General features: G+C 34.0%; 1 protein-coding gene across 2 annotated transcripts in view; it reads left to right on the forward strand.

Annotated features, from left to right (window-relative positions):
• The window catches only part of LOC143249878 (uncharacterized), a 52,884-nt gene extending 35,043 nt beyond the window's left edge, over positions 1-17,841 (forward strand). For both annotated transcript variants that reach the window (XM_076500468.1, XM_076500469.1), the window contains 2 exons: positions 7,681-7,764; positions 16,894-17,841. In XM_076500468.1, coding sequence (XP_076356583.1) covers positions 7,681-7,764; positions 16,894-17,039 — 230 coding nt within the window. In that variant the 3' untranslated portion in view covers positions 17,040-17,841. The remainder of the gene's footprint in view (positions 1-7,680; positions 7,765-16,893) is intronic.
• Positions 17,842-21,564: the final 3,723 nt, after the last annotated feature.

Here is a 21,564-nt window from a genome sequence, read left to right on the forward strand (position 1 = left end):
TTGATTACTTAATGAACTGTAACGATATTAGTAAAAATTATTCGTTAAGTTTATGTTTATCTCAGGTTATTACAGGTTCATATTTCATGCTGTTTATCTATAAACCAGCATGTAAGTTATTTTGGTGATTAGGACTTAGGTCATTAGGTTCATGGAAAGGTGTACAGAGGTTGAGTACGTTATATTAAATAAAAAAATCGACAATTCGTATGACCACCACAGCCGCTATGAGTTTGTGGTGGAACAGGATGTACCAGAACTATATTTTGACGGTGTTTGGCATTACTTAGATAATGTGATGACACCGAAAATTCATAGCTTTAGGTGAGGTATGTGACAACCCCTTTCGACAGAAAATAAACTCAGATCATAATAATATGTCCAAATGGAGGATTTATGGTTTCCAAAACGGGAATATTTCATTTAGTTAATGGACTTTCATTATACATGAATATGTATCAATTTAGGGAGCAAGGAAAATCGAGATAAAGATATGAACCAATTTGTATCCTATCATTGGTAAACAAAGTAGTCGATAAGCTGGTGGTGGGTGTTGTTTGTTAGTTCTATTCTCCACACCATATCACTTCAAAATTATTGTCGACTACTGGAGATAGCCACTGTGGAAGACAGCCTAAATATCTGAAACAAACAAAGAAAGATCGCATATTATCCACGTATTGCGATAAAATTACTTTCCTTTACTACGTAAAACCTTAAAATTTTATTGGTGGATCAGTGTTTTGCTCATATTACTGACAATGAAACAACTGCAAATTTTATTTCGTTCTGTAACAAAGAATAGTTGTTTACAAACCTATGAATACCTACCTGATAAATTTCACTTAAATAGTATTGGCAAAACAAAAAAGAAATAAGAGAACTGAGAACGTAGTTCTAAAAATATCGGTTTGTTTTAATATACAGCAATTGAAAATTGTCTTTATTGAACATACAATAACGTATTCGAAATAATTAACTGATTTCGTGTTCGAATTCTATACGAACCAAACGCAAATATATTTTAATACGCTAAGAACAATACACTTTATAATAACGTTTATTACAAATTATGATTTATATACCAACGTTTTACCAACTTAAAAGTCACAAACAACGCTGTATATATGTTCGTGTTTACACAGCTGTTGGAGAGTGAAACTGATTCTAGTAACTACTGGGTCTTCCATCCGCTCTGGAACTGAACAGTTTTACTAACATTACGAATATAACTTATCAGTTCTTCAGTACCCATTTAAAAATATACAGGCAGTGAATTTATTGTAAACGACTGTTTTTAGTTTACTGCTCGCAGATTTTGAAATGTAATAATAATACTACGTATACAACGAATTTAGTTTTAGAGTCTCACTTTACGACGACACTTCCAAAACTACTGTTTTATATCCTCTGGATTAGTTTTCCGTCTTCAAACAGAGTGGTCCCCAGCTAGTACAGTAGTAAGTCTACGGGCTTATAACGCTAAAATCAGGGGTTCGATTTCTCTCGATGGACTCACGAGATAGCCCGATGTGGCTTTGCTTAAAAGAAAACACCCCCTCAGACACAGTGAACAGGTTTTTCCTTTCTTTTTTTCTTAAGAAATGCAGGTAACATTCTCAGAACCACGTGTATGCTCACATATTCCACTTATAATTGTATTGATAGAACGCTGATCTTACATCAACTAATGCTAATATTGATATATTATAAAAAATATTAGTAGAAACGTTTTCTACATTCACACCATTTTCTTGTGGAATGTATGGTGCGACAAGCTCTCCAGTTTTCACGTTAATTAATTCGTATAGATTTGTTTGTTTCTTTTTCATTTTAGCGTCGTAAATCCGTAGACTTACCGTTGTACTAATGGAGGGCTAAAGGAACATGAGGACAGCTTGTGGTGCTAATTGGAGTTAAATAGATGTATGATCTTTTGTTTGTTTGTTTTTTTGAATTTCGCGCAAAGCTGCACGAGGGCTATCTGTGCTGGCCGTTCCTAATTTTGGAGTGTAAAACCAGATCGATGGCAGCTAGTCACCACTACCCAATGCCAACTCTTGGGCTACTCTTTTACCAACAAATAGTGGAATTGACCGTCACATTATAACGCTCCCACGACTGAAAGAACGAACATGTTTGGGATGACGGGGATTCGAACCCTCGACTCTCAGATGACGAGTCGAGTACCTTAACTACCTGCTATGCCGAACCAGGTTCAAGTAGAGTTTAGAAATGTTTAGAAACCCCATAACCAGAGCGCTTCCGCAAGGTCCACTTTTCTATAGCGCTCCGGTTATGGTTTTTTTTTTATCCATTTCTTTCAAATTATTATTATAAATACCAGCATTTGAAACTAATGACTTTGCTAATAAACCTTAGATTATTATAGAATGAGTGTTCGTTCTTTTAACATTTCTAATGAGTATCTGATCTTTGTTTAATTTCACAAAATGACGCTTCCGCGACTGTGACGTAGAGCTAACTTCTTTTTCCGCTTAGTTTAACTGAATCAGGACGATTACCAACTACCATAAGGTTTTCAAATTATTATTTTATTTTATAAATTACAGTCTTCATATATTTACAAAATTATTTTACATAATTGGCAGCGCAGTGGTATGCGAAGTTACACTGCTAGAAACTGAGTTTCAATACCCGTGGTGGGCAGAGCAAAGATAGCCCTTAGCAAATTTTGTTTTCTTAATAACAAACAATGTAACTGATAGGTTCGTACTGCATTCAAATCTCATTAATTAACGAGAAACACTTGAGATACTTTAAAATTTAAAGAAAGACAAATGGATATCACATTACGACGTTTTTGTTGCTGGTCTAAAATGTTGCACAAATGTTCTATTCTATGTACCATTAAGTCGATATGATGACGCATTTTAATAGTATCGTCTTTTTATCCGAAAAGTTTAAAAAAAACGAAGTTGACAAGTTGACTACTTTATAACACGAAACTATTACAAATCTTCTTAAAATATATTTCAATAAATGACATCTAAGTTAGAAACTGACTTTTCCAAAACTTGTAGCCTTAAAGAATCTTATAACTGCAAATGCGAAAATTTATAATTGATACTAATTTGAATATTATTCCAATAAATCCAATCATTTTTTTTTAAGATTTAAACTTGATAATTATGTGCGTTGTAAAACGGCAAACTTAAAAAAAAACACTACAAAAAACGTGATAAAATCTTTCAATGTTTTAAGATTCTCAAATGAAGGAAAATTTAACCAGGGTATGTCGCTTATCTTCATATTATGAGGTTGTTTCTATTTTCGAATTATTTCATCTTGAAACTAAGAGAAGATCCCTGAAATTTAGGTCCACAAACACATGTATCAGCAGGCGGATATATACCATCATTCTCTTCAGAAACAAACCTTAATCTCTCCTTGTTACGAAAATCAGTTTCACTCTCCAACAGCTGTGTAAACACGAACATATATACAGCTTTGTATGTGACTTCGATTGTCTTTCAAATAAACCTAAAATTATGTGGTCGTAAGATTGTTGTTATCATGATAGCAGTTATACGGTACAAATTTCTTATCTTACTTTTGATTCTTTTTTAAAATAAAGTTGCCCAAAATTAATCAGGGAAAAAAAAATGAGTTAGTCCCTTGATTACCCTAATCCCTGGGTAAAATCCACGTTAACTTTATTACTATTTATATAGATAAGAATGCAAACGAATTTAGGTTTTACTCTGTTGTTCCTAAAACGTGTCTTAAAATACTCTGATATTCAGTTATTCAGAGAAAGTAAGTTAGTCTATGAACAGCTGTTTAGACTGTAGTAGGTTATCTCATCTCTCTTTCTTATCTTCTGTAAACTTTGATAAAATATTCTGGTAACAAGTTCAGTAGAAAGAAATAGAACATGGAAAAATGAACAACCATCTTGATAGAAGAACATAGCATTTTATGGCTCGTTCTAGTTCCCTTTCGTTCAAACTTGGAAATTTCGTAGTAATAAATTTTTTAAAGAATAGAGTATGTTTTTTTCATGGAAAGCTTTATGGCAAGGTATAGATACAACTTCACTCCTTCTGCTAGCTCACTTTAAACTAGCCTTTTGTAAATTATCTATAACATCATTAGGAAATTCGAGTGAATATATTAATTAACGAATATCTTTATTAACAATCTAGGCATATCAAACACGAAAAATCTGTGTGTCTGTCTGTTTGTCCGTTATCTAACTATTCCTAGGCTGCTGAGCCAATCCCAACCAAATGTTGTACAGAGTGGCCCGTAAGTCCTTACCCATCTATATATCTTATGTATCTTGTGTTGTCCCTCATTCTCGCTGCATAATATTATGCGACGCCATGTTCTGTGAGACATTTTCCTCAACATAGCAGGGGTTATTGTTCCAATTGCCGCGGTAACAGCTGCCTTCAACTCGTCATTAGTATTATAACATGGTTTAGACACAATGTGGATGGGTAGGGACTTACGGGCCACCCTGTAGGATGACAGTTTGATACAATGGGCATGTTATTTTGGGTTCATCCATCTATTAATTTTATTGAGCATTGATTGCCTTTGACGTAAATTAATTTTAACTACATTCACAGATGGCGTCTGTTCTTGCACCAAAATTTAAAAAAAAAGTATTAAATTGTTAATAACACGACACAAACAAAGTGCGGGAGAAAACAGACAAACATTTTATATATCTCAGAGAGTACACTAGCACACTGAAGAGAGGAACACGATGAAAACAAACACGCTACTATTGCAATAATACATAAACTCAGCTTAAGTTATTGCTCCGATAAACCACTCTAAGGCCATTTCTTGAATTATGCTCACTTTCTACTTTGACCCATGACCTTTAAACTTCCGCCTGTAAGACACTTCTGCGGCTATTAGTTAATCACATGAAACATTGTAGAAGGACATTAGCAGTTGGGTGTGAAAGGTTGGTACCAGAAAATATCTCTACTGCCATCACGTTAACCACTGTCTCATAATACAAAAGTTACCCTGACCATCACACAGTGCATACAACGATTCAAGTATGTAAATAAGTTATTAAGTGTTGTACAAAAGTTTTGGTAATAATGATTACTGTAATGATATGTTATGGTTTTAATATACTGACTGAGTGTTAGGATATTTTGTTATTTGTCATAGAATCTATCATTACATTTTTTTTTAAGTTCGTAACGCAGAAAATGTATTGATACATCAGTTTGTTAGCTTATCACATTAGTTTGATACTGTTTGTCTTAACATTAGACACGTGCCTTCCGCTAGTACAGCGGCATGTCTAGGGACTTACAACGCTAAAATCAGGGGTTCCATTCCCCACGGGGGGGGCTCAGCAGATAGTCCAATGTGGCTTGGCTATAAGAAAACACACATAACATTAACTATTATTATATATTTTGGTTAATATTCAGTACAACATATTTTAGTTGTTTTAATTTTAAAAACACGAGTTTCTATTGGCTGTCAGAACGTTGTTGTTTATGCCCTTAATTCTGTTAGGCCGGATTGATTGATACATGAGGTACACAATTATAACATGTCACAGTGTAAAACATTTAAACTTACATAAAATAAGAACATACGCATTAACAAGGTTCGGCATGGCCAGCTGGTTAAGGCACTCGACTCGCAATCCTAGGGTCGTGGATTCGAATCCCCGTCAAACCAAACGTAGTCGCCCTTTCAGCTGTGGGGGCATTATAATGTGACGGTCAATTCTACTATTCGTTGGTAAAAGAGTAGCCCAAGAGTTAGCGGTGGGTGGTGATGACTAGCTGTCTTTCCTCTAGTCTTACGCTGCTGAAATAGAGATGGCTAGCACAGATAGCCCTCGAGTAGCTTTGTGCGAAATTCTAAAACAAACAAATAAACACAGATAGCCCTCGTGTACTTTTGCACGAAATTAAAAACAAACCAAAATTAAACGCTTGTGATATGCGTGTAAGTAACGATGAATATGTAATCACCACTTTTGAGAATTATCTTCTTACAATATTTACGAGTAAAAAAGACACATTTGGAAATTATAAAGTATTGGAACAATCTGCAAAATGTGTGTTTTTTTTTTTCAAAGGTGGCGGTGTTCAGGATCTAATAGATAACTGAGTTTAACATTATTTAATATTGATATGTTACATTCTACTCGAGTGATTTGAAGGTATCTTCTTTGTACGCGTAGAGTATCAGCAACCGTTTTATAACCATAGATATTTCAAGACATAAACCAAAACGAGTTAACATGAAATTAAAATAAAATAAAAATACGCTGCACATTAAAAAAAGTATTCTAGGATTCTATAACGTGGGATTTTAAAAATGTATCCTAGGTTTTGGAGGTGACTGCATAGTCTCACATGAGAAAATTAGAAATTAGGAGAGAGGTATGTGGGTTCTTTGTTTTTGTTTTATTTTTTAATTTCGCGCAAAGCTACTCGAGGGCTATCTGCGCTAGCCGTCTCTAATTTAGCAGTGTAAGACTAGAGGGAAGACAGCTAGTCATCACCACCCACCGCCAACTAACTCTTGAGCTACTCTTTTACCTACGAATAGTGGGATTGACCGTCCCATTATAACGACCTCACGGCTGAATGGGCGAACATATTTGGTGTGACGGGGATTCGAACCCGGGACCCTCAGATTACGTGTCGAACACCTTAACACACTTGGCCATGCCAGGCCTTATGTGAGTGCTCAAGCCCACAACGCCCCACATCTATGTCACTCTTCACTGTCTGCAGATAGTTGTGAGAAGATGATTTTTCTCCGAAGGTAGAATAGAAAAAGATAAACGTAAAAAGATGAAAAAAGGAAAAGATACATGTATGTATAGTTCTTACATCTCTTGTAATCTGTCATGTTCAGACAATTAATCATCATCTGTAATTTGTTAGAATGACTCTTACAAGTAATCTTTCTCTTCACAAGACATTTGTTTAGCTATTAACCATTAGCAGGAAACAACAAATCATTCAGTTTGTCAATCAGTTAGCATTATTATTTTAATAGTGTATTTCAAGGGTTGTATTACATACATTATTTCCCTATTACATGAGATCATATTATTCTAACAATTATTTCCAATGTCAATATGTTTAAATCACACGTTGTAGAAATAACACACCAGCGCCATAAATATTCCAATAAAGTCTCTAGGATAATATACGTCAGAGAAATTAATATCCTTTTCTAAACCACTACAGCCGGTCTAAAGAATAACCTTCTCGGACTCAGATAAACACAAAATAATAAAGTTGTCTGATTTTAGTACAGTGTATTTTAATATGTTCTATTACGTTGTGTACGGCTACAATCTCATAGATTTATTTTCTCTACGTTTTTCGCATTCCAAATCAAACATATTAGAATATTAATACACTCGTAATACTAACTGTCTGTTTCTAAGCCTAATGAACAATAAACGCGAATTTGTTTCAGTGATCGTCAACTAAAAAAAACAAAAAAACATATTGTTGTTTTACTTCCTAGTATTGTTGTTTTACTTCCTAGTATTGTTGTTTTACTTCCTAGTATTGTTATTTTACTTCCTAGTATTTTTATTTTGAGTTCCGTTTTACTTATATCATTAGGAGGTTCTTTTCAACGACAACCACGTTAAGAAGCTATTCTGAGTTTTAAGTTGTATATATTTGTTTGTACATGCAGGTGGACTTCCTAATGATCCGTTGGGTATCGGCAACACCTATACTAATCAGTTTCCTTCTTCTGAAAACAACTTAATGGAACCAGGTAATTATTGTTCAAACAGTAATACTAACAGTTTGTACTCAATTGAAAATATTAAGCATTCTAAAAGTCGTTGCGTTCTGGCGTTTGTTGGCTTGTTCGTTGGAATTTCGTCCAAAGCTACACGAGGGCTATCTGCGCTAGCAGTCCTTAGTTTAGCAGTGTAAGACTAGAGGGAAGGCAACTACTCATCACCACCCACCGCCAACTCTCGGGCTACTCTTTTTTACCAACGAATAGTGGGGTTGACTGTAACATTATGATGCCCCCACGACTGAAAGGGCGAACATGTTTGGTGCTACGGGGATTCGTTATTTTACTTCCTAGTATTTTTATTTTGAGTTCCATTTTACTTATATCATTATAATATTTTACCTTAAAATTACCTTTCTTCAATGACCACAAAAAAATTATTTAAAAAAAAATACCCATTAATATTTCGTTACCACCCAGACCGCTAATTGTCCAATAATTGACCGCAAATACGAATAAAAAAATTCTGCAAACAAGGGAATCTAAACCCACTTTGTATTTTCATTAAAACCTCGACATAAAGATCTAAACAGCTGGCACTCTTACTTGGGAATAGATAAGGAATAGAAACACGCAAACTTGCACAAAAAAGCATTGAAAATAGATTGTTATAGAAACAAGGACATTATTTTGTATATGACATATCCTGTGCATTGCTTACCGTTACGAACATCATCTGGTATTATACCTGTTAAATAACACCTGTGTCTCCTGTGTCGTTTTACCACCAGTTATAATTTATTGCTAATAATCAATAAATCCGTATTTTCTTACAGTAAAACAGAGTTTTGACGTCAAACATAATGAAAACTAGTTGCTTCAAATGTCATTGCTAATTTTGTCTCGTAAAATTTTTTTCATAAATACCTTTATTGTGTAGAAAACAACTATATTTTAACCATACTGATTATCCATGTATTATGTGTTTATACACCATTTTTGTCCTCATTTAAAAAACATCACCTAATTATTTTTACTAATTTTAACACTACCTGTGTCATATTTAATATTTGAAACACATCACCTTGAACACAAGCGTCGTTTGGGACTTAAACGTCACCAACAACTGACTTATCATTTTAAATATCTACACTGCCAATTTAACTATCATCTTAAAACATAACTAATAGTTTAAAAATCACTGATACTAATTGTTTTTCTGTAACTTTAAACATATACATTCATTTTACTGATCTAAGTATCACCTCAATCTTATTTTCAATTTCAAAGATTTTTCCAAGTTGTTCATGTTTTAAACATGATCTCGAACACTATTTTCCATTTTTAAACACGACTTATATCTCTTCTTTTACAGTTATTAAAACCAATCTTTAACCGTCTTAATGTTAGGGTAGTTAAGGTAGTTAAGGCATACGTCTCGTAATCCAAGGGTCGAGGAATTGAATCTCCGTCGCACCAAACATGCTCGCCCTTTCAGCCGTGGGGGCGTTATAATGTGACGGTCAATCCCACTTTTGGTTGGTTAAAGAGTAGCCCAAGAGTTGGCGGTGGGTGGTGATGACTAGCTGCCTTCGTGTAGGTTTGCACGAAATTCAAAAACAAACAGATTAACCTTCAGTGTGTAGTACAACCTGTAGGATAATTATTCTGATATTTTGAACATCTGTAATTTATTTTTAAAACACAATTAAAACTTACGTTAATGTTATAAACAACACATACATCTACTTTACGTTTTAAACACCATTAACGTTTACTTCAGTGTTATAAACAACATATACAGTCATGTGAAAAAGTTAGGACCCAATGAAAGTCTGTGTATTTTTGTAACAGTTTTGGATACATGGATATTTAGTTAGTTAGTTATCACCATTAGATTCCATCAAAGAACATATGGCCGCAATCGCTTGCGGATTCTTCAACAGGTATTTAAGTGAGTAGTTTGTTAGCCCGCTGCACCGAGCCGTTTCTAATTTAGCAGTGTAAGACCAGAGGAAAGACAGCTAGTCATCACCACCCACCGCCACCTCTTGGGCTACTCTTTTACCAACGAATAGTGGGATTGACCGACACAATATAACGCCCCCACGGCTGAAACGGCGAGCATGTTTAGCGCGACGCGGGTGCGAACCCGCGACCCTCGGATTACGAGTCGCACGCCTTACGCGCTTGGCCATGCCAGGCCATATAGATATAAAATCTCAATATTTAAAATACTGAGAGATTATAGGAATATAACTAAAGAATTAAAACTAAAGAAAAGACTTTTCAAGATCTTCTGTAAATGTTATTCTACAAAAATGCATATTCTAACTGAGGAAAAAGTTAGGACACCCTACCCCTAATAGCTAGTGTTACCCCCTTTGGTTGAAATAACTGTAATGAGGCGCTTCTTGTAGCCATCTACAAGTCTCTGACATCGGTCTGAAGAAAATTTGCCCTACTCTTCAATGCATAATTCTGTCAGCTGTGAGATGTTTGAGGGTTTCTTGCATGTACAGCCCGTTTCAAGTCACCCAACAGCATCACAATGGGATTAAGATATGGACTTTGACTCGGCCATTCCAGGACTCTCCATTTCTTAGTTTTCAGTCAGTCCTTGGTGGATTTACTGGTATGTTTTGGGTCATTGTCGTGTTGCAGGGTTCAGTTTCGCTTCAGCTTTAATTCTCGTACAGATTGTCTCACATGATCCTCAAGCACCCTCTGATACATAGTAGAATTCATGGTGGATTCTACGATTGTGAGCTGTCCAGGTCCAGCTGCAGCAAAGCAGCCCCAAACCATGACACTTCTACCTCCATGCTTCACAATTGGTATGAGGTTCTTTCCTGGAATGCTGCATTTGGTTTACGCCAAACATGTCCTCTGTTCTGGTGTCCAAATAATTCAATTTTGGACTCATCTGTCCAAAGAACATTATTCCAGAAGTCCTGGTCTTTGTTTACATTCTCTCTGGCAAACTTCAGTCTGGCCTTGATGTTTCTCTTAGAGAGAAAAGGTTTCCTCCTTGCACACCTCCCATGCAAGTTAAACTTGTGCAGTCTCTTTCTGATTGTAGAGGCATGCACTTTCACATCAACAGTAGCCAGAGTCTGCTGTAGGTCCCGTGATGACATGTTAGGGTGTTGGAGACCTCTTGAAGCATCTTGCGGTCTGCTCTCGGGGTGAATTTGCTTGGACGACCAGATCTGGGCATGTTAGCAGTTGTTTTGAAAGCCCTCCACTTGTTGACTATTTTCCGGACAGTGGAATGGCTGATTTCAAAAATTTGGGATCTTTTTAAATCCTTATCAGACTCATAAGCTGCTACAATTTTCTTTCTGAAGGCCTCAGACAACTCTTTTGCTCTCACCATGGTTGTCACTCTCACTTCAACAGTCAGGAGCACACCAAACTAAATGTCTGAGGTTTAAATAGAGTAAGCCTCATTCAAAATGCTGAGTAAAGATCTTCTAATCATGTGCACCTGGTGTGATACACCTGTGTGTGAGTTGAGCCATTTAAAGTGGGAATAAATGGGGGGTGTCATAACTTTTTCCTCAGTTAGAATATGCATTTTTGTAGAATTACATTTACAGAAGATCTTGAAAAGTCTTTTCTTCAGTTTTACTTGTTTAGTTATATTCCTATAGTCTCTCAGTATTGTTAAAATTGAGATTAAATATCTGTATATTCAAAAATGTTACAAAAATACACAGGCTTTCATAGGGTGTCCTAGCATTTTTACGTGATTGTACATCTACTTTACGTTTTAAACACCATTAATATTTACTTTAGCGTTATAAACAACACATACATCTCCCTTATCCTTCTAAACAACATTATTTAACAATTGTTTACAACTTTAAATAAAGTTCATTTTTATTCCACTTTAAACACCTATTTACTTTTTCCCCTTTGAGTCAGGCCAGACAAACTGATTGTTATACTTAAAGAAAAGGTTGAAGGTCAAACCACCAAGAAGCTAGCCCTCTAGTGGCACAGCGTCATGTCTGCCGACTTATAACGCTAGAAACCGGGTTTCGATACCTTTGGTAGGCAGAACACAGATAGCCTCATGTCTAGCTTTGTGCTTAATTCCAAACAAACAAACCAAGAGGTTAACTACAGATATATTTAATATATAATTTGTTTGTTTGTTTTCAGTTTCGAACAAAGCCACACGAGGGCTATCTCCGTTAGCTGTCCATAATTTAGCAGTGTAAGACTAGAAGGAAGGCAGCTAGTCATCGCCACCCACTGCCAACTCGTGGGATGCTCTTTTATCAACGAATAGTGGGATTGACTGTCACGTTACAATGCCTCCACGCCTGAAAGGGCAAGCATGTTTGGTATGACGGGAATTCGAACCCACGACCCTCAAATTACGAGTCGAGCACTCTAACCAACTGGCCATGCCGGGCCTTTAATGAGTATACTATTGTCGATACAACGTTTTCAAGCAATGCCCTTTTTAACTGAACTGTAAATCTGTGAACGAAAACATTCTAAATCGAAGGTCGCGTGACAACTTAACAAAGGAACGGGTATAACAATGTTTATAAACACTTTAAACAATAGAAAGTTGTATGATGTACATACAAACAAATGTACATAAACACATCTAGATATATACATGCACGCGCGCCCGTGCAGGCACACAACTATATGTGTATTATAATTTGCTTTTTTTTAAATGAATAGATTGACACATAATTCAGTGCATAAAACCATTTAAGTGTAGGTAAAACTAAAGCAAGAAATATTACAATAAACTAAAAATGTTAATTTTGCCCATTTGAGTGAAAAAATTTTTGATCGAATTACTTTGTTTTGGTCACTGGTTTATTTGCGTTACAATTTATTATATCTTTAAGATATTCTTGTGTACGTTCTGCTAATAATCTGCTGGTTTCTTCCATGTATAATTTTGCACAACATAAGCAAACAATAGAATATATGACTCACTTTGATGAATAGTTACATTGATTCTTCTTGATTCATATAGAATATATTACTCACTTTGATGAATAGTTACATTGATTCTTCTTGATTCATATAGAATATATTACTCACTTTGATGAATAGTTACATTGATTCTTATTGCTTCTCCAAATGACATTCTTCATCTGATTTTGCTTTTCGTTTTGAACACCAATTGTAAGGAGAAGAAATCCATCAAACACTTTAAATAAAATTCCAAAGATACAACGTGTGAGTGGATTGTTTATTTATATTTAATTTTTTTTTCAACGTTTCCATCACTCGTATCGCCATCATCAGGTGCAGTGCTTCACAAAATAGACATTTGGCTCAAAAGCTGTATCTTTGGACTTTTATCATTAACATAGGCCGTAGTGTTTTAAACCTCACATACGTATATAATCTTAGAACCCTCACGTATCCCTGTAGTACCGTTTCATATATACTTTTAAAACTTAATTTAAAGCGCCACCTGTTGGTTTTTCTCACTTAAACATATTTTCTGAGTCCTACATCGCTTTAAAGATAACTTATAACTTATTTATAGTTTAAACAAGCTCTCTGTTTTAGCTTTTAAATATGACCTACCTTTTAGTTACTGTTTTAAACACCACCTCTATCCTTTTTAATTGGCCAGGTGGTTAGGACGCTCGATACGCCATCTAAGGGTCGCGGGTTCGAATTCCCATCAACCAGTCATGTTCGCCCTTTCAGCCATGGTAATGTTACAATGTAAAGAACAAAGCACTATTGGTGGGTAAAAGAATAGACGAAGAGTTGGCGGTAGTTGGTGATAACTAGCAGCCTTCCCTCTAGTCTTACACTGCTAAATGAGGGACAGCTAACTCAGATAGCCCTCGTATAGCTTTTCGCGAAATTCAAAACAAACCTATTTACTTTCACGAAACATCTGTTTTAAACATCATCCTGTTTGTGATTCACGTTTTAAATGCCGCTTACACCTACTTTATCTTGTTTAAAAATCACGTGATTATTTGGCTGTTTTAAACTATATATATATATATTCTTCTTTCACGGTAAATGTCATCTATGTATTTCTTCTATTTGAAGTATCTCCACGCTCCATTTCGGCTTTTGAATTAACACTCGTAAAATGACTTATCGTTTTCATGACCCTGTTTATCGTGTTAGGCCCACAATGAGTTTCACTTTTTTAACTCATGACTTATTTACCATTATGATATTCGTAACATTATGATCTGTGATTTAGTGTATTATTACAAGTCGCTTAATGTATGATATTATTTAATGTTCAAACATTATCCACATCTCTCGAGTCCAAAATATCCTCTGTATCCTCATTATTCACTTAACATTGATTACAACAACTAAATCAGATTTCCCGTTTTAAATGTAACTTGCATCAGTTATATGGTTCTAAGAATAGTGTACATTGTTTTGCCATTTCAAACACCTATATTTCTTTTACTTATTGAATATACACCTATATTTCTTTTACTTTTCAAGCTATCACCTATTATTTATTTACCTACTGAACCATCACCTACATTTTCTTAGTCTCATAGCTCACATCTGTTTACAGATTTCAACATATTTTTTCTAACATCTGTTTACTGGTTCAAGTTCTGCTACAGTCTTGTCGTTTTGAACACTTTTTATTTCTGTTAATATGGTTGTAAGACTGTCTCACTTCACTATACGGCCCGGATGATCCGGTGGTTAACGCATTCTACTTGCAATCCGAGGGTCGTGGATTCAAATCCCCTTCACCCCAAAACATGCCTGCCCTTTTAGCCGTGAAGCGTTATAATGTAACGGTCAATCCCACTATTCGTTGGTAAAGGATCAGCCCAAGAGTTGACGGTGGGTTGTGATGACTAGCTGCCTTCCCTCTAGTCTTACTCTGCAAAATTAGGGACGGCCAGCGGAGATAGCCCTGGTGTAGCTTTGTGCGAAATTTAAAAAAAACAAACAACTTCACTGTACAGTAACTTAAATCTTTAACACATATATACATTTTTATCTTCTTGTTTCTTTAACTTTTCAAATATCACCGCACCTGTTCTGTAGTTTCAAGTATCACTTACCCATGCTTATGCATTATAAATAAAATATTTTACCGATCTATGTAACACCGTTGATTTAGAGTACTATTATAAGTCGCTTAATGTATTTTAACCTTCCAAAACACCTGCCGTTTTTACCAATTATTTAAATATCATAAGTTTACGAACCAATAGCAGCCAAACAATTGTGAGTTCTTGCGTTGATTTGGGCGGAATTATGAAACAGATATTTAAATCTCATAAGTTTACGAACCAATTAGTAGCCAAACAATTGCAGTTCTTGCGTTGCTTTGGGCGGAATTATGAAATAGATATTATTTAGATGGTTAAAGATTAGCTATACCATTTTTACCCTATCAAGTAATATCTTCATCACTTTTTTACCCGGTCAAACGTCACATGTATCTTTCATAACATTCTGAAGTATCTATGTGTCTTCATTACCTTTTGAAGAAATAAATGTATCTCTCAACACTTAAACGTAAGGCGTGCCTTTCTCCATGTTTCAAGCATTATCTCAAACTGTTTTTAACATCATTTTCATCTTTGTGTGTTTTACTGTTTAAAATATAGTATTGTTTCTTCGTTAACTCCAGCATTACGTGCGTTTAGGATTTCACAATTTGACAACGTTTAACTAAAAAATCAACAAATACATAATTCACGTACTTAACGAACTAATTGTTTTGTTAACTAATTTTTTTCAGAACTTTCATGGCTTGCATAACCCCGTTTTTAGTCGCATGTAAGCCAAGTTTTCATTAGAAGGAAGTTTAAAAACGTGTTAAAGTGTCTACGTTTCGTAGTTGTCTTGGTGTTAGACGTCAACGGATTAACATTTCTTATTTTGTCAATGTCTGACAGTAGTGGAGTGTCAGTAGATTTTACTGACAATAGATTTAACGAAATACAATGTTAAAGACCAGAGCTCATCAAGCCAGCCGGGTCGCAACGTAATTAGTCTAAAAGTGTAGAATGTCTCACTTGGAGGACAGTAACACATCACAATAAGACTAATCATAAATTAAATTACATCCTTCTTCGCTGGCGAAATACGTCTTTATAGCACGAAAGTATCATTCCTGCTTTACATTATTATATGTTTCTCAACAAGGAAGATGCGATTTTCCAGGTATCAGACCTCATTAAACTGTTTGGGTTACAACATTCAACGTCTTCGCTTTTAGGCTAAATGTATTATTATGTTTTAATCCCGCCATTGTAATGATCTTTGACGTTAAGTAAAGGGCTTTATCTGCTAGGTATTTGGCTGTTAAAGAATCATAAATGACGTGATTTATATTATTACCAGTCTTACTAAACGTTTTCTAAATTGGTCGGAACTAATTAGTTTACCACAGTATTTAGATAATGAATATATTTGTGTATCTTATTAGTAATTTTCTCTATACTATTCTTATCGTAAAATAACAAATACATTTCGTTTAATAATATAGTATTTTTTTTCCAGATTTGCACATTTCAGTTGTATTTGTGTAACTGGGTGGTTATTTGAAATGCCAAAAGAACTTAGACCAATAAATGAAAGAATGCGCTATCTTCAATGGACATTAAATAAACATTACTAGGAATGTACGTTGTAACAATGTCCTAATAAATGGATATTAACGTTACTTTGTTCGGTGTTATAAGATATATGGTCAGAACATATGAGCTATTCTTATGTTTTATCTATTTATCCATAAAAATTAGTGTAGAAATAACTTAGATTAATCGGTTCTCATTTAAATTAAGTAACGTTTAGTTGGGTGAATATCAAACCTGTTTCACGAAACTTCTCAGATAAAAGTTGAAATGTTATATTGAATTAGTTTGAAATTTATTTTACTGGTAACTGAAGTTTGATACTTTATCATGAAGTAACCTTAAAAAAACAATCACTTTTTTGGATCTAAATTTTTAATAAAATAATATTACGCCTTGTAGAGATATCTTTACGCCCTAGCCTTTAACAATGAAGGGTTATTACTTTTCCATTCGAACCTCAGTCATTTGTCATGTCTATCTCCCAGTTCATATAACGTAACAGTAATTTGTATAAACTTTAACTGTGAATTATTCTTTCCTTGAATTAGTTAAAACCATTATTATTTTTTTCCTTCAGAGAAAGATTCTGGACTCACAGTTCCGAGCGGATCCTCGTGTGTAAAGGCTTTGTCTGGCTTGTGTTGGAGAGTAACTTTGAGCTTACTGACATACGTACTGTATACCAGTATGTCACCACGCTTGTCCTGTTCGCTAAATCCTTAGAACATTTGGCAAAAGATGACATCACAGTACTTTAAATGCGAAGATTCAACTCTTCAAAAGCTACAATTTTTTGTCAACAAAGTATCTTGTTTGAGTTCAAGCATCTAACGAAGAGTCATGTGAAGTGTTATTCCAGATGTTATTTTGAATTTACTTTCTTTCTTTTAGTCGACTGTTATCCCAGATGGCGTTATCAAGCTGTAGTAAGTCAATGTATAAGGGTTAGGCCTTTTTTGTATATACAATAGTGTGGCCTTAACCTTGTTCACTTATCAATTTCAAGGCTTTTGCGTAGTTTGACATAGATACTTCAACGAAGTAAGTTATAATTAACATCAAAATTACACCTTATATTGAAAAAAAAATGTACACAACCAACTAGATATGATATCTTTCCAGTAAAGTAAATTGATTTGCAAAAACTACTTGGGCGAACATTTTCAGTAAGTACAGTTATATTTCGTCTTTAAGATGCGTTAAAGTCAGTGACAAACTTAAAGAACTGATTTCGAAGTGTTAACATATCACACAGTCTCTAATTTCGGCAGAAGAGATTTTCGCCACCTCTGTTAATCAGTGACGACACACAGCATTTAGGGACAAACAGAGCAAACAAATGTCAAAACAAAGTCACCTTGAAAATATCACAATTTTGTGAATAACGTTTAGATCAAATTCTCTTAACCAAAGACCTTTGTTTAAAGCAGTAAAACTGTCACACATTGTTTTCTAGTTTTTACCACATTCATCTTCATTTAATACGTTCACTCGTAAATGGAAACGTATTATACATTCACGTATTATCTAAGCATAAAAAAACTGGATGGCACACAGTGATGGATATTATTTAGAAAAGTAAAACCTTTATTCCAAAATCAAAATGTAACTTTAATACATATTAATGTGAATGCATTATTTGTGTATTAAAACAGTGTATTGTAAGGGATTGTTTTCTGTTAATTACTTAGTAGAGAATCTAAGTATTATTAAGATTTTAATTAAACTGTAAAAGAGCTTACAAAGAAGAAATAATTTCTAAGATATTGCTGTACAAATTAATTTTTAAAAACAGTATTTTGGTTATAATCGCTAGATACGGATGTTTATTTTTGTTCTTGTTTATGACGCATAGTTTAATTGAATCACATACAAAACGTGATTCTTCTTATATTGTTTTTATAAATAAGTGTCAGAGAAAAATTTGCGATGCCTGAACTACCAACTAATATTTTAAAATTAAACTGTATATGTTAATTATAAGACGGCACTTGTGTCGTTTCTAAATTACACAGGTGTTAGTGAAAACACATTTATTGGTACGTACATTATAAATGCTTAAACACGAAACTGTCTTCGATTTCGTTTTTTGAAATGCTTATTGTGTACATGCCAAAAACACGTGGGATTTTCTTTTAACACGTTTTATCCGAACGATATATCATTTATATTATAAATTATTCGAAGTTAGAGTATTATAAGACTAAAGAAGCAAATACTGTTTAGTTTATAAAGTTGCAAATATCAGAGAATTATGAAGAAATCTGCGTGTTGCTTTAATGTAAACATTTTATTTTATGTATATTTTAATATGTATATAGCTATTCGACTTACCTCAACCTTGTCTTATTCTCAAACTAATACTTATGAACTTATTTTATTAATTTCTTTGGAGGGAAAAAGTGCCAAATTTTACGTCATATTCGAACCCTTATAAGGTCATGGTCATAACAGTTTCATCAGTTTCATTTAGTATTTATGTATATATAATGTGTGTCTCAGTATCAGTTGTAAAAAAATAAACAAACCTTTATTGATGTTAGAAAATAAAGTGAAAATCGTCCCATTAATAAATAGTAAAATGACTACTACACTGCAAATGTGGCGTTTACAATAGTTTACAATAGTGTTATTTTTGGTTTTCTGTTGGACTCGAGCGGAGTTTACTGCACTGCTAGATTTATGGTCTGATAAAAAAGGGCTATCAGCAGTATGAAACCCGTGTTTCTGATAACCTCTCGTGTATTTTCTGAGTTCCATGTAAACTTCTCGAGAAACATCAACGTGTTTCAATCTATTTATAGTAAAATTTTGTTCTCTGTTTCACAAATCTACCACTTGTATTGTGCACTGGAAAACAACTATTAGTTGTTCAGTGATAAGAAGCCTGGATATATATCAATTGCAGCTATATAACGACTGTATTATACATGTTTACAAATTTAGTGACATTGAAAAATACCAGTCGTGTTTAACACATTGAGAATATAGCGACAGTGGTGAAAAATTATCTATATTTAAAAATGTGTGCTGCTTGTGAATTTAAGGACGCCGGTTGAAAAACTAACCTCATTTGAAATGTATGTTATTTAATACATATGATAGCAGTGATTATTCTGAAATAAATTTTAAACAAAGTCTTAATAAAACGTACTATGGATGGAGAATAAACTTCATATTGAACTTTCAAAACTTACTGAATTCAAAAAACTAAATGTTGGACTAAAAACACAATAGGCTGTTTGACGTAATAAATGGCTAGTATGTTAACTTTTAGCTAATGTCTCCTAAGCTACCGGTTGGATACTGGACAACATTATCTCATGTTTCTGTATACTTCAATAACTGTGCGTATTTATGTTCATCCTGACACAGATTCTCATTCAACAGACTGGTTAATACAGACTACAGTGTCCAGGTCTGACGTGCATATAATATTTCACTTCTGTTCTTTTACATTTTATAACATTTAGTATTTTTGTGCTTACGATATAAATATTCGTGTTATTTTGGAAGATAATTTTCTAGCTTTGGAAATGTTTTGATAATGTTTTAAAACATATCTGAATTGTATTATCTATTGTCATTCTATAAATTACATATTGTAATTGGTGATTACAATGGAATATGGTTGAATTCCTCACGCTTTTGGTGTTGAACAATATCTACGGAGTTAACACATATGGTTATTATAAATGAAAAGTAACAAATCCGCTATTAAATGAGAAATATTTTGCACTAAATTTCAATCTAAAATAATGGGATGGGCGTTATCACAGATTCTGGCTTTTCTACCTGTACCGTACATTATTCAGCATACAAGATATACAATAGAGTTGTATTTTCAAACACATCACCTTGGAAACACAAAGAAATTTACATTCCTCTACCGGTGATAATGAGAACTAATCCTTGGTAATATTTCCATATTTTGCTGGAGTTAGTTTGTTTGTTTGTCTGTTTGATTTAAGTTAAGCACAAAGCTACACAATGGGTTATCTATGAATTGTGAACTACGGTTATTGAAACCCGGTTTGCTCCCAGCTAGTACAGCGGCATGTCTCCGGATTTACAACGCTAAAATCAGGGGTTCGATTCCCCTCGGTGGGCTGAGAAGATAGCCCGATGTGGCTTTGCTATAAGAAAAACACACACAAACCCGGTTTATAGGCGTGTGAGACCACAGACATGCAGCTGTGCCGTTAGGGGGCTATCTGGATTAGACGTTTATTCCACCACAAGATATAATTCACTCACATAACATATTTGACAACTGTTCATTCCTAAGTATTGTCTATACTGGAATACAAGTTATTGCTGAACCTAAGTAATATTTATATTGTGGTTAAAATAGTAAGTGATGAATTTGAAGTGTTTAAAATGTGTTAGGTAAAAATAAATTATCTTGCCAAATATAAACGCCATTTTTGTAGTGTACGGCTCTCTCTAATTTAATATACTTAAATAAGTGTAAAACATGTGGCAAAGCTGAGGAATTCTAAAAATGTGTTTTGTCAATTTAGTTGTATTGGATTCGTATTGACTAGCACGATGAAAGTCGAAGTTGATTGTGGAGTTGAATATTTTTCTGTAGATAGAACTGATTTATTTATTTGAATGTAGAATGATATATATTGTTTCAACTTTACCTTTTTGCTTCAGTAAAATTAAGTATTTGTTTAAAAAAGCCAATAAAGAATGTTATTTAACCTCCTGTGAACAAGTAGGAAATGTGATGTAGCTACCGTAACGTGCGTAAATAAAATCATGTTACAATATACATCTATCAGAGATATTGTTGTTTGTTGATTTTGTTACAATATACATCTATCAGAGATATTGTTGTTTGTTGATTTTGTCACAAGATACATCTGCCAGAGATATTGTTTGTTGATTTGTTACAATATACATCTGTTAGCGATATTGTTGTTTGTTGATTTCTTACAAGATACATTTGTCAGAAATATTGTTGCTTGTTGATTTTGTTACAATATGCATCTCTCAGAGATATTGTTTGTTGATTTGTTACAAGCTACATCTGTCAGAGATGTTTGTTGATTTCTTACAATATACCTCTGTCAGATATATTGTTGCTTGTTGATTTTGTTACAATATACATCTCTCAGAGATATCGTCGTTTGTTGATTTCTTACAAGATACATTTGTCAGAAATATTGTTGATTTTGTTACAAGATACATCTTCAGAGCTGTTGTTTGTTGATTTATTTTAAGATACATCTATTGGAAA

This window comes from Tachypleus tridentatus, chromosome 4 (assembly GCF_004210375.1).
Source record: "Tachypleus tridentatus isolate NWPU-2018 chromosome 4, ASM421037v1, whole genome shotgun sequence".
Taxonomy (NCBI): Eukaryota; Metazoa; Arthropoda; class Merostomata; order Xiphosura; family Limulidae; genus Tachypleus; species Tachypleus tridentatus.